Source organism: Mercenaria mercenaria, chromosome 4 (assembly GCF_021730395.1).
Source record: "Mercenaria mercenaria strain notata chromosome 4, MADL_Memer_1, whole genome shotgun sequence".
Classification (NCBI taxonomy): Eukaryota; Metazoa; Mollusca; class Bivalvia; order Venerida; family Veneridae; genus Mercenaria; species Mercenaria mercenaria.
Window position 1 is genome coordinate 43908365 of NC_069364.1, and position 14672 is coordinate 43923036.

General features: G+C 33.9%; 2 protein-coding genes across 3 annotated transcripts in view; one reads left to right on the forward strand and one right to left on the reverse strand.

Moving 5' to 3' along the window:
* The window catches only part of LOC123551581 (fibrillin-1-like), a 38821-nt gene that overhangs the window by 16823 nt on the left and 7326 nt on the right, over nucleotides 1-14672 (forward strand). Inside the window, exons 7-9 of the mRNA XM_053541050.1 lie at nucleotides 13021-13143; nucleotides 13741-13863; nucleotides 14471-14593. Of these exons, the coding sequence (XP_053397025.1) occupies nucleotides 13021-13143; nucleotides 13741-13863; nucleotides 14471-14593 (369 nt within the window). The remainder of the gene's footprint in view (nucleotides 1-13020; nucleotides 13144-13740; nucleotides 13864-14470; nucleotides 14594-14672) is intronic.
* LOC123528301 (uncharacterized) lies at nucleotides 9-12546 on the reverse strand. 2 transcript variants are annotated; one of them, XM_045308036.2, is made up of 3 exons: nucleotides 11188-12546; nucleotides 9970-10918; nucleotides 9-4871 (listed from the first exon to the last, which is right to left on the reverse strand). In XM_045308036.2, exons 2-3 carry the CDS (start codon nucleotides 10775-10777, stop codon nucleotides 2509-2511), a joined length of 3171 nt encoding a protein of 1056 aa, XP_045163971.2. In that variant the 5' UTR covers nucleotides 10778-10918; nucleotides 11188-12546; the 3' UTR covers nucleotides 9-2508. The 2 variants fall into 2 exon arrangements, with proteins under 2 accessions (XP_045163971.2, XP_045163970.2); XM_045308035.2 differs by having other exon boundaries at nucleotides 11172-12546.

The window sequence follows — 14672 nt, forward strand, 5'->3', positions numbered from 1 at the left end:
TTTCTCTCTTATTGAGAATGGGGAATTGTCGATACTCTGGGATGCTTCCAGATTTCTGTAGCTCTATAAAAAGAATAAAAATCTTGTCAGCTCCCAATAACATTTATTTTCTACGAAGCCAGAGTTTTTTTTTTTTGTACAAACATCCATATAAATCACATACATAACATCAAGCATACATTCAATCAATGATCAATAAATTTAAGAAAATGATAAATAATTCACCAAGCCTAGAGACTAACTCTTTAATGAACCAGAAAATCATACTCTAAGTTTATCAACAAATAGTTTTAATATACACAAACAAAAATCCTACCATTCTGGTTTCTTACATTAAATCGACACTCAACCAACATACTGCCTACTCTAGATTTGTTTCTTAAATACACTGAAATGCCTAAAAAGTTATATTTTCAGTTTTATTCAGTTATTTGATTTCCTAAATACATCTAAATTTGTTTTCCTATGAAGAGTACTCACGGCCTAGACTATTATTAAAATAAACCGAAAGACGCAAATTAAGCGACAAGTTCTAAATGAAAGTACACTAAGTGATTAAGAATTTAGAGTACTCCTCAATAAGTTTCTTTTCTCTATCTGAATAAAAACTAGTTCAGATTTCATTATACAACATAATTTCTGTAATAAATCAACAGTAAAAAGAATCTACTAAATCTTACTCATAAACAAAAATACTTTGAAGTTTTCTGAGATGCATATGTATAAAACTAAACTATAGAAGTACAAATCTTACACATGAACAACAAAATACTAAGTAGCTATCTGAATAGCTGTATAGATAAAAAAACCCGAACAATTCCAATACACATGTGCCTCGCATTAAGATAAGATCTCTGTTAAAATTTAAAAGTTACCAATCCAGATTTTACAAAGTTGAAAAAAATACAGAGTACAAAATTCGACTTACCTATAAAAAGAATAAAAATCTTGTCAGCTCCCAATAACATTTATTTTCTACGAAGCCAGAGTTTTGGCTTTCTCGGGTAGCTGATGTGCTTATAAAGGATTTGGAAACGGTTGATTTCTTCGCAATTATCCAATTAAAAATCTTATTACAAATTCAACTGACCAATGAAAAATACGTACATAAAAACTGGTTCGTCTCGGACCCTAAAACAGGATTTGGCAAGTAAACAAATTAACTGCCATAAAACTGCCCGTAATACAAAAAAAATGGTGTCTAAGTAAATCTTTGATGACACAATCTAATCCCTATTTACTGATTAAAAGTCATGTAACTAGTGTGCTAATTGTAAAAATGTGTTTGATCAAAGTCATGTAACTAGTATCCTGATTGAAAAATGTGTTTGACATCTCAGTTAGATATTCTGTTCAAAGGTCCTTATGCGTAATCGCAGGTAATGTATTATTAAAGGGATATAGCGTTAGACATCTTCAGGCAATAGATTTCCACCTTGCAAATACCGTTATTCAATTGTATATCTATCTTTTATTTGTTTAGATCTACCTTAACATGTTGTATGTCTGTACGTGTTGAATTGCTTAGACTCCCAACTACATACTATTATTAGAAATAAAAATAAAATTTAAAAGAATTTCATATAACATAACAATAATTTACATCCCCTTACTTATAGTTATTAAAATCAAAATTCATAAAGAATTTCATAAAATATACCCAAAAATGTGCAGCACCAAAAATGTACAGCAGAACACTACCTCTCCCCCTCAAAATAACTTTATTCCTATAAAGTTTAAATAGTCCTAACAGTCTATTGAACTGTGTTGTAATACTTATTGCCATATGTTTTGTATCATGCAATCTTAGAACACTATGTTAAAATCAGCTGTACAATGCAAAATTGGAACACTTGGTTGAAATCAGCTGTAATATTCAATTTAGAACACTCTGCTGAAAGCAGCTGTATGAAGTTGCTGTACAATACAATTTCTGTACACTATGTCGAACTCAGCTGTAATTATAATTAAAAGTTCTGCAAAATTTAAGTGAATTACTGTTTTTGTCAAAATTTACCCCTACAAATTGAACATGAAGTCATGTTTTTAATACATTTAACAAAATAGTAAATAAAGAAACTTAATAATAAAATTGATAGTCAAGTGAAAGAAAAAAAATTAAAACATGATATACACACATATATATACACAATGCAGAAGCAATAAAACAACCCTAAGCTACATTGTATGAAAGACCAATGAATTATGAATTATTATTTTTTTATAATAATTAAACTGCTGTTTCAGTTATGAGCAATTATATATTCTGCTGAGCATATGTTCAAACATATTGACACACCTGTGATAAGTTCATCTATAAAACAAAGTCAAATTTCCCATTATTGTTTAAATATATATATATTGTCTCCATTCCATCATCACTGATTGTCCTCAGGATCACACACATATACACATTCAAATAAAATACATACTAGTAGTGTAAATTAATAGTAGCTTAAGTTTCCTAACTGTAGGTGTTAATTCTAGAGCTTTGCATGGCAATTGGTTTTATTGCAAGGGTAAAAGCAAATTTGTATGTTTTACAAAGAAGTGGACATTATATGGTTTGTCTAAAATTTCCCTGATTTTTCTGCCTTGCCAGTAAGTCAAGTGTACCTGTGACTTGACTTTTTGAGATTTTTCCCTCAATTTATTGAAAATAGAGCAGTCATCCCATTCAAAATATATGGTTGGGGAGAACTTTCCTTGTAGTGTAATAGATTGTATATCTTTTGGGATGGTTATATGCCAGTAGGATGGGCACAATGACAGCTTTTGTAATGTTATATATATACAGCTTTCTCCAGTGGTTAATTCTAAAATTAAAGCCGTTTTGTTAGACTTTCTTTGATACACATTCCAAATTACTACCAAAGAGCAGACAAAGGTAATTGATACAATTGCTAAAATGTAATGGTCCACTTGGAGGTTCAGATTTTCAAGCAAGTATGAATTTTGACTTTGCTTTGGAATTTCCTGCTTATAAATAAATGAAGGCAGAGTTGACGCAGCTACTTTTCTATTGGTCATTTGCATTACACCTAAAATAAGCAATACCTTCCTTAATTTAATTGCCATTATAATGAAAGCGATAAGTGATAGAGTTGTTACTGCCATGGTGACATATAAAAGAATGTCATTGGTTGTCGGCCATGACTGTTCCAATGAAATATCACCTGTCAGTAATGGCTCTGATAGTGTTTGGAAAACTAGTTCATCCTTTTTAGCAGATTCAGCCATTTTTTCTAAACTTAAGTGAGATTTTCTGTCATCTGCCAATATGTCAGACATGGTATGTTGATAAATTTTAAATTGAGGCACAGTTATGCTTAATGGATTTTCAAATAGAGAATTTGGATCTATACTATTTAGAGAGGAATCATTGAAAAATTGCTGTAACAGAGCTAGATTTACAGGATGCATTTTAGAGACTGTTTGGTTGTGGCAGACTGACAACCTTGGTGGTAAATAAAGCTCTGGTGTTGAAACTGTACATTCACATGGTATTTTAATGATGCAGAATTTACAAGCTTTAAGCATTTGCCTTCCTGATTTGCAGCTAAGTTCCAGAACATCTATATTATATACCAGGATGGAACTTGCAGATAATTTTTGTATTTTGGGTATCAAGTGGTGCATCAGAAATCTAAAGTGACATTTACCTTTAACTTTGGCTTTATCATTTTGTAATAATGCTAGAGTGCAACTGTCATGGGTTACAGGATGCAGAATTTTGGTTATTTCACAAACCATAAGCTTTTTGTGTTGTTCACATTTTTGCAAATCATTTTTTGAAAGTTCAACATAGAACTGAAGATCATCAGTTACAGCAAATAATTGTGGTAAATCTAATAACTGGGTAGCATGATCTGTGCTATCATTTACAGGAACTGGGAATGACATTACATTATATAATGTAAGAGGTTTCTTGAATGGAGATATTGGAAATTTTACAGAAATATACAACCTAGAACCTATTTTGGCATATACTGTTTCTACATTTCTATAAATGTTTTTAGCATCTGTGTGAATGAGATGGAAGTCAGGGAATTTATTGTGCAGCATGGACTTTATTTCATCAATGGTATCCTGCATAATCTCAACTGGTACCAAGGATGGAGATAAAAGGCCATCTACCAGATTATAAATACCATTTACTAGATTATTGAAAACTGATTCCAGCTGCCTTGATTTCTCTATTTGTTTAGTTATTAAGACATTCATTGATGAAAATGACCTTTCCATCTTTTCAAAACTTGCATTAATTTGTGTCTGCATTTGAATGATGGCATTTTCATTTTCTTTAATTCCAGCCATCACATTTGAAAATCTGTCATTAGCCATTTTGATGTAAGAAGATAAATGACCTTCATGTTGCTGAACAGATTTAACAAGGTTGCGATTCAGCCTATTTAAAGCATTTACATGCCTAGCTAACAGATTCACATCATCCATAGTAGCGGTGTTAAAAAGACTTTTGCTCAGAGAACCTATGAATGGGAGAAGTGATCTGCGACTTCTACTTTTAATGGTGTGTGCTTTTTCTGGCATTAAGCGGTCAATTGTTTTAATTGTTTCTTTTATATACATTGCAGTATGTACCCTAACCTGATTAATTTCAGTTAACATATTATTTACATATTCACAAGTCTTCTTGTTCTTAGTACAACCTGGCAATTCATTTATGTTCATAGGCTCAGGCAACTGTACTTCAAAAGTGTGGATCCAACTCTCTTTATTTAGTTGTAACAGGGCTTCTGGCTCAAATACTACACCATAGTTTAATCTCTGCATTTCTTGTGGTATTGCCGACACCGAGACACAAAGAGTCATCATGATCATCAATGGAATCAGCCAAAGACCATCCCAGACTGCAAAAATATAAATACAGACCAATTGTAGTCGTCCAAATGAACAATGTGGTTGGCCACCCCACACTATTCAGAAATTTACTTGAAATTTCTTAATGGCATGTACTACTTAATGCTGAAGCAAGGCAATCCTGCATATTATGGAATTTTGCAGTCCAAGACAATCATTAACCAGACTCCTTGAAAGAAATCATTCCATTATACTATAAAAGTAATTAAACTAAAAGTGTCTTCCTCATTAAAATAATTTAAGTGTGCGCATATCTCCGCATAACAAAGATTAACTTGTAAATTTGTTTGGTGTTTCTATTTTAGATCATGATCTCGTTTACTTTTCATACTTTTATGGTAACTTTTGTGTTTTTACTTTCTACTTTACATCTTAGCAGATCTGCATGTTATTTTATCATTTAATCAAAGTACCTATAAGGCCTTTTTCTCCTCCTGCCCATTTTAGTGTGAGTTGCATAATATTGACGCTTAAGATAATCACTTACATCATCATCAAGAACCCAACTTGGTTTATATTTTTTGTTTTTCCATTCTATTAAGAATTCCCTTTTCTTATTTTTAAACCTTATTTTTAAGATTTTGTTTGCCCTGTACCATTTTGTATCTGTGCTTCCCTCCTGATCCTGTTTCCTATTATTATCAGTGTGTGTTGCTTGTGGAATATTTGATCCACTAACATTATCATCAGCATCACTGTCATCATAAGTGCCATTACCACTAGTTTGATCTCCATCGTCATTGCCATTATCATCATCTTCTTCATCATCAATGGGTTGCTGCTGCTGCTGTTGTTGTTGTTGTGGCTCTTCTTCATCTGGGGTTTCAGCTTCATCTTCCTGTCTATAGTTTCTGGGATCATAATATCTCTTTAAGTTCTTTGCATTGACCAGAGGCTTATGAAGCTTATCTGAATCACATTCTGCTATTTTATAGGAATCATGTGGTCCTTTCCATCTAATGTAATAAGGTTTTGCTGACCATTGATCCTCTAATTTATGTGAAAGTCCTGTTTTAGTTTTATGTACTTTTAAAAGTACCTGCTGACCTGGTAAGAAATCTGAGTCTTTTGCTTTTTCATCATGTCTCTGCTTGCTGTCCCTTTGGGTAGTTTCCGTGTTCTGTTTTGCTTGTTCCCGAATCAACTTGAGTCGTTGTAACAATTGTTCCACATGGGTCTTGGCCTCGGGTCCTAGTGATTCACGAGGTACCAGTGAAGTGTCATAAGGTAGCCTCATTTCACACCCAAATACCATCTTGTATGGACTATAACCGGAAGTTTCTGTATTTGGTGAAGACCTCATAGCCATCATTACGGTAGGTAGTAGTAGGTGCCAGTTCTTTTGATCTTTATCAATATACATCCTCAAGGTTTGTTTAATACATGCATTTTGTTTTTCCACAGCTCCGTTAGCTCTTGGGTTGTAACTTGCAGTTTTGTGACGCGATACTTGATATATTTCACAAACTGCATTTACAAGTTTTGAGAGAAAATTTCGTCCCCTATCGCTTACAATTGAAAGTGGTGCCCCATAGCGACAGAAAATTTCATCATGAAGAATGCGAGCTATTTCGCTAGCAGTGGTAGACCTAAGAGGAAATGCTTCAATCCATCGTGAAAAGCTATCTACAACTACAAGAATATGTTCGTGACCTTCTGATGTTTTTGAGAGAGGTCCTATCATATCTATGTGTAACCTACCAAAAACGTTTGTAACAGGAAGTGGATTTAAAGGTGTTGGTTTAGCATGGGGGTCTCTTTTTGCTCTTTGACATTTATCGCAAGACTTAACATACTCAGTAACTTGCTGAAACATACGTGGCCAATAGAATTTTGATCTCAAAATTTCAAAAGTCTTTTTCAATCCAAAATGTCCATTACTATCATGATAAGCTTGTAATGTTTTTAATCTTTCTTGTTTGGGCATAGCAATTTGAAAAATGAATTTTTCATCAACTGGCTTTTTCTTTGACCTTGGTTGATAGATATGAATAAGGATTCCATCAACTATATCATAATATTCTTTCTCATTTAAAACCCACTTTTTTAAATTTTTATCTATGTCATCTGGAAGTTCCCTAGTTTGAATGTATTGATACAAGTACTTAAATTCAGGACAGTTCTGTTGCATTTCTATTAATTTCAATTTATCTTCATTTGAGTTGGTTGTATAATCCTTCTTCAAATCCTCCACAATAGGCGTATCAGCATTCAGTGAGCAGACAGAATTTTGCACGCCATACTCAAAGAAAGCCTCAAGCCACTCTTGTTTCTTGTGTTGGATACTAGAAGACACGGCCTCAAATGAGTTGGTAGGATTTTGCACACCATTCTCAATGGAAGACTGCCTGTCCTCAGTCCTTACAGTGTTTATGATTGACTCAGTCTCCAATGAGCAGATAGCATTATGTACACCATACTCAGTGGAAGATTGTGGCCTATCACTTTGTTTAATATTTTGATTTACTGAAATGCATGTTTTTACCTCATGTGTCCGCTCTACTGGAATCTCGGTTGATGTATGTTCCTCCCTGTTAGCATCCTGTGTCAACCTTGATAATGCATCCGCCTGGTTTAAAGATCCCTTTCGGTAGACTACATGATAGTTGAACTCTTGTAGAAACATAGCCCACCTAGCAATTCTTCCATTAGTTGAATTATTTAAATTATTTAAACAAGTCAGTGCTTTATGATCTGTGACAATGGTAAATTTTATCCCGGTTGAAAGGTAAGATTTAAATGCTTTGACACCTTCTACTATAGCTAAACATTCCAATTCAGACACTGAATAATTTTTTTCAGCATCCCTTAATGCTCTGCTTCCATACTCAATTACATGTTCTTTATTATTGTCATCTAACTGTCCTATAATATACCCTAAAGCTGACCTAGAACCATCACAAGTCAATATGAAAGGTTTTCCCATGTCAGGGAATGCCAAAACTGGGGCGGATATGAGTGCCTTTTTTAACTGATTTAAAGCATTTTCACAATTTTCAGTCCATGCAAATGGAGTGTCTTTCTTTAATAATTCAAATATTGGTGCGCAAATTTTACTGTACCCTAAAACAAACTTTTTATAATAATTTGTTAACCCTAACAGAGATTTTACACCTTTCCTGTCTTTTGGAGCTAATAAATGTTTTATTTTTTCAATTTTCTTTTTATCAGTTTCTACTCCATTTTTGCTGATTACATGACCTAAATAATGAAGTTTTTTCTGTGCAAAATAGCATTTCTTTGATGAAAGTTTCAGACCAGCTTGACGAATACGAGAAAATACTTCATTAAGATGCTGAAGGTGATCTTTAAAAGTGGCTGAATAGATTAAAACATCATCGATGTAAGCAAGCACATATTTCCAAGAAATTCCTCTGAGTACTTTCATCATGAGTCTCTGGAAAGTTGCGCTAGCTCCCTGAAGTCCAAAGGGCATAGTCTGGAATTCAAAAATTCCATCATATGTTATGATTGCTGCCTTATGTTTGCTTTCTTCATCAAGGGGTACCTGCCAGAAAGCTTTGCCTAAGTCCAAGGAAGAAAAATAGTGTGCATTTGCTTCACCTATAGCATCAAATATGTCTGAAAGTCTGGGAATTGGAAAAGCCTGCGGTTTTGATATTCTATTTAACCTCCTGTAGTCCACTGCGAACCTAAATTCATTTGAATCTGCTTTCTTTACCATAACAACAGGTGAATGCCAGTTTGAATCACTTTCTTTTAAAATGCCTGTACGCAACATTTCATCAGTTTGTCGCTTAGTTTCCCTACGTAATTCTGGAGTTTGTTTGTAAAATGGAAGTCGGACAGGAGGATTATTGCCTGTGTCTATTTTGTGGGTCTGCAAAGAAGTTTTTCCAAGGTCATGTAACCCTTCTGAGAAAATGTCACTATTTGCTTTTAAAAGTTTAAGCAGCTGCTGTTTTTGCTGTGTATTTAGATCTGATCCGTCAAGATCAAAAGATTCAATATTAAATTTTGTATGTTTTGAAGATTTTTGCTCAACACGATTGTTTTCACTGCAGTCTAAAGTAAAAATTTGATTCTTATCTACTTGAGATACTTTGGCTATTATTTTATTTCCTTTTAAGAGGATATCTTGGTCTGTCGGATTTATTATTCTTATTGCAGCTTTCCCTTTATTTACAGTGACAAAGCATTTTGCACCCATCAAATTTAATTTGCATAAATTTTGAAGTGGCTCTAACAAGACTTGCTCTCCTGACTTAGTGCGTGCAATTTTAACTTGAATATTGACCTCACTTTGAGCTTGTATTAAAGTTGGTCTTATAGTACGTGCAAACCCTGTATTTGTTCGTAAATGACAAACAGCCAGATTTTCTTGAATTATAATCTTTTTGCCTGGAATGTCAATTTGAATTTTATGTGCTTCCATGAAATTGTGCCCTATGATTAAAGAATGGTGCAACTCTTCTATAACATGAAAATGATATGCCAATTTAATTTTTCCAAAACAAACATCTAATGTGACAGTCCCTAAAACTTGATGTTTTGATTGTCCTACACCTATAATTGATTTTATAGCAGATGACTGAATGTCTGGTTTTCCATTTGAAGTGATTTTATCTAAATAGCACTTACTTACACAGCTGACCGAGGCTCCTGTATCTATCAATGCATTGGTTTGTTTACCATTAACACTAACAGAGACAGTATTTTTACTCATGTAAGCCGTGAAGTTAGCATTAACCTCTGCAGTACTTTCAGAGCTTTGATTATGAATAAAATTTAATTTTTCAGAATCCCTATTCTTATATTGAAGCTTTTTCTCACTTTGAGCTTGGGAATGTTTATTTCTGTGATTTAGATTATACCTATACCTGTACCTATTTTTAGCACTTTCTAATTGCATATTTATTGACTTCCTATCTTTGTGCCCATCCACTGAAGAAATTTTACCAAAGTGGACAGGCCCGAATCCCTATTGCCTATGAGATCTGAAATTATTTCCCTTTGTCATATTAGTAGTCCTAACATTTTCACACATAGTACCAAAATGGTCTACCCTTTTACATTTAAAACAAGTTTGACCAATTGCCCTACAAGATGCTCTAGAGTAACACCTACCTCCACATCTTCTACACACAGAATGTTCTTGATTTGACTGCATTGGTCTTCTTCGCTCATACTGCTGTTGTTGGCGTTGATGATGCCTGTAACTGGTATTCCTTGGGGATTGGACTGGTAATTGCCTTGTCTGCTCATCTCGGTCCATGTTGGTGGACAGCTTGGCAACCGCAGCTGTCAGGACATCGATCGTGGTTTCCAGACGGGTTGGTACCTCTGTTACCGAGTTTACACTACTAGTATTCGTAAAACTCATTCTGGATGCAAGTTCCCTGACTTTATCTAGTGAATCAGGGTTATGGCATGAAATTGCAGAACTCACGGATCTGTCCATCCCTTGTAGTGCAATCTGCACTGCCAGCTTTCTGTCTATTTTGGAGTTGGATAGCAAGATGGAGTTCTCCAATCTCCGCAGGAATTGGTCCGTTGTCTCCATTGCACCTTGTTTTGCATGAAAAATGGCTAAGTCCACTGGTGTGTCTGTTTTGTACTTAGATATTAGTGTCCTTTTTAATCCTTCCAACGTGTCGGGAGGCGTAGTAAGATTTTCTATGTACAGACGGACAGGATCGTCTAAGTGCCATATTAACGTTGCATACGATTGTTCATCTTTAATGCCTGTACAGGCTACGTATTGGTCGAATCGTCTGAGATACCGTTGTATGTCCTGGGCGCCGTCCCCTTTGAAGATTTCTAATCTGTATGTGGACATTGGCATGACTGGTTTTGTTTCTAGAGTTCTTTCTTCTTCCGCAACTTCTGGCACCGATCTTAAATTATAGTTTGACGGTTTGCTAGACAATGGCATCTGTTAGAAATGTCACTCGCTTGCTAAGTTAAGAGGTTGGGTTCGTCTTGATTCTACCCACCACGTTTTCTGCACTGTTTTCTCTCTTATTGAGAATGGGGAATTGTCGATACTCTGGGATGCTTCCAGATTTCTGTAGCTCTATAAAAAGAATAAAAATCTTGTCAGCTCCCAATAACATTTATTTTCTACGAAGCCAGAATTTTTTTTTTTTGTACAAACATCCATATAAATCACATACATAACATCAAGCATACATTCAATCAATGATCAATAAATTTAAGAAAATGATAAATAATTCACCAAGCCTAGAGACTAACTCTTTAATGAACCAGAAAATCATACTCTAAGTTTATCAACAAATAGTTTTAATATACACAAACAAAAATCCTACCATTCTGGTTTCTTACATTAAATCGACACTCAACCAACATACTGCCTACTCTAGATTTGTTTCTTAAATACACTGAAATGCCTAAAAAGTTATATTTTCAGTTTTATTCAGTTATTTGATTTCCTAAATACATCTAAATTTGTTTTCCTATGAAGAGTACTCACGGCCTAGACTATTATTAAAATAAACCGAAAGACGCAAATTAAGCGACAAGTTCTAAATGAAAGTACACTAAGTGATTAAGAATTTAGAGTACTCCTCAATAAGTTTCTTTTCTCTATCTGAATAAAAACTAGTTCAGATTTCATTATACAACATAATTTCTGTAATAAATCAACAGTAAAAAGAATCTACTAAATCTTACTCATAAACAAAAATACTTTGAAGTTTTCTGAGATGCATATGTATAAAACTAAACTATAGAAGTACAAATCTTACACATGAACAACAAAATACTAAGTAGCTATCTGAATAGCTGTATAGATAAAAAAACCCGAACAATTCCAATACACATGTGCCTCGCATTAAGATAAGATCTCTGTTAAAATTTAAAAGTTACCAATCCAGATTTTACAAAGTTGAAAAAAATACAGAGTACAAAATTCGACTTACCTATAAAAAGAATAAAAATCTTGTCAGCTCCCAATAACATTTATTTTCTACGAAGCCAGAGTTTTGGCTTTCTCGGGTAGCTGATGTGCTTATAAAGGATTTGGAAACGGTTGATTTCTTCGCAATTATCCAATTAAAAATCTTATTACAAATTCAACTGACCAATGAAAAATACGTACATAAAAACTGGTTCGTCTCGGACCCTAAAACAGGATTTGGCAAGTAAACAAATTAACTGCCATAAAACTGCCCGTAATACAAAAAAAATGGTGTCTAAGTAAATCTTTGATGACACAATCTAATCCCTATTTACTGATTAAAAGTCATGTAACTAGTGTGCTAATTGTAAAAATGTGTTTGATCAAAGTCATGTAACTAGTATCCTGATTGAAAAATGTGTTTGACATCTCAGTTAGATATTCTGTTCAAAGGTCCTTATGCGTAATCGCAGGTAATGTATTATTAAAGGGATATAGCGTTAGACATCTTCAGGCAATAGATTTCCACCTTGCAAATACCGTTATTCAATTGTATATCTATCTTTTATTTGTTTAGATCTACCTTAACATGTTGTATGTCTGTACGTGTTGAATTGCTTAGACTCCCAACTACATACTATTATTAGAAATAAAAATAAAATTTAAAAGAATTTCATATAACATAACAATAATTTACATCCCCTTACTTATAGTTATTAAAATCAAAATTCATAAAGAATTTCATAAAATATACCCAAAAATGTGCAGCACCAAAAATGTACAGCAGAACAAAATCATTGTTTTTCTAATGTTCATGCAGAAACTAGAAACCAGTATATTGTAATAAAGTTAAAAATGAGAAATCAAATTCTACCATATTTTACAAATAAATGTCATTTGTGTTGCCATGGCAACTGATATTCCAAAAAAGCACCATGCATCATTAAAATATAGAGGTGTCTTGATAAAAGGGCCTGTGATGAAACCAAAAATAGTCTTTTATCAAATTGTCATGGAAAACGTACACCTCATTCAGAGATCGAACTCACAGCCCCAGTGATTCGTAGATGTGTGCTCTTCCAACTGAGAATTATGGAAAATTAAGATTCATCTGTTTATCACCTTGGAGTGAGATTGAATAACAGCTGAGGACTTTTCTTTCAGATAGAGAAGGATTTTCAGACTCCAATTATAATCTGTATTATTTAAGAGAAACCTTACATGCCCTGAATGAAACATGATCTGTCAACTATTTTCAGACATTAACGAGTGTACAACTGGAACAGACAATTGTGATCAGAATGCAGCATGCGCCAACACTGAGGGAAGTTTCACATGTACTTGTAACGCAGGTTTTTCTGGCAATGGAGTGACATGCAGTGGTAAGTGTGTCTGTAGAGACAAATGATAGAAAGTGTTCAATTTCTGCCTGTAAGAAAAATAGGACTGTTCCACGAGTGACATAATATAAAATTTATATTGTATTGTTAGTAGTTTAAAATACTGGAAAATCATTGTTTTTCTAATGTTCATGCAGAAACTAGAAACAAGTATATTGTAATACAGTTATTTCTGGGATATCAAATTCTACCATATTTTACAAATAAATGTCATTTGTGTTGCCATGGCAATGGATATTCCAAAAAAGCACCCATGCATCATTAAAATATAGAGTTGTGTTGATAAAAGGGCCTGTGATGAAACCCAAAAAATAGTCTTTTATCAAATCGTCCTGGAAAACATACACCTCATGCAGAGATCGAACCCACAGCCCCAGTGATTCGTAGATCTGTGCTCTTCCATCTGAGAATTATGGAAAATTATGATTCATCTTTTTATCACCTTGGAGTGAGATTGAATAACAGCTGAGGACTTTTCTTTCAGATAGAGAAGGATTTTCAGACTCCAATTATAATCTGTATTATTTACGAGAAACCTTACATGCCCTGAATGAAACATGATCTGTCAATTATTTTCAGACATTAACGAGTGTACAACAGGAACAGACAATTGTGATCAGAATGCAGCATGCGCCAACACTGAGGGAAGTTTCACATGTACTTGTAACGCAGGTTTTTCTGGCAATGGAGAGACATGCAGTGGTAAGTGTGTCTTTAGACAAATGATAGAAGTGTTCAATTTCTGCCTCTAAGAAACAATAGAACTGTTCCATGAGAAAACCTGTTTTAGTGACATAATATAAATTTATATTGTATTGTTAGTAGTTCAAAATACTGGAAAATCATTGTTTTTCTAATGTTCATGCAGAAACTAGAAACCAGTATATTGTAATAAAGTTAAAAATGAGAAATCAAATTCTACCATATTTTACAAATAAATGTCATTTGTGTTGCCATGGCAACTGATATTCCAAAAAAAAGCACCATGCATCATTAAAATATAGAGGTGTCTTGATAAAAGGGCCTGTGATGAAACCAAAAGTAGTCTTTTATCAAATTGTCATGGAAAACGTACACCTCATTCAGAGATCGAACTCACAGCCCCAGTGATTCGTAGATGTGTGCTCTTCCATCTGAGAATTATGGAAAATTAAGATTCATCTTTTTATCACCTTGGAGTGAGATTGAATAACAGCTGAGGACTTTTCTTTCAGATAGAGAAGGATTTTCAGACTCCAATTATAATCTGTATTATTTCAGAGAAACCTTACATGCCCTGAATGAAACATGATCTGTCAACTATTTTCAGACATTAACGAGTGTACAACTGGAACAGACAATTGTGATCAGAATGCAGCATGCGCCAACACTGAGGGAAGTTTCACATGTACTTGTAACGCAGGTTTTTCTGGCAATGGAGTGACATGCAGTGGTAAGTGTGTCTGTAGAGACAAATGATAGAAAGTGATTAATTTCTGCCTGTAAGAAAAATAGAACTGTTCCACGAGTGA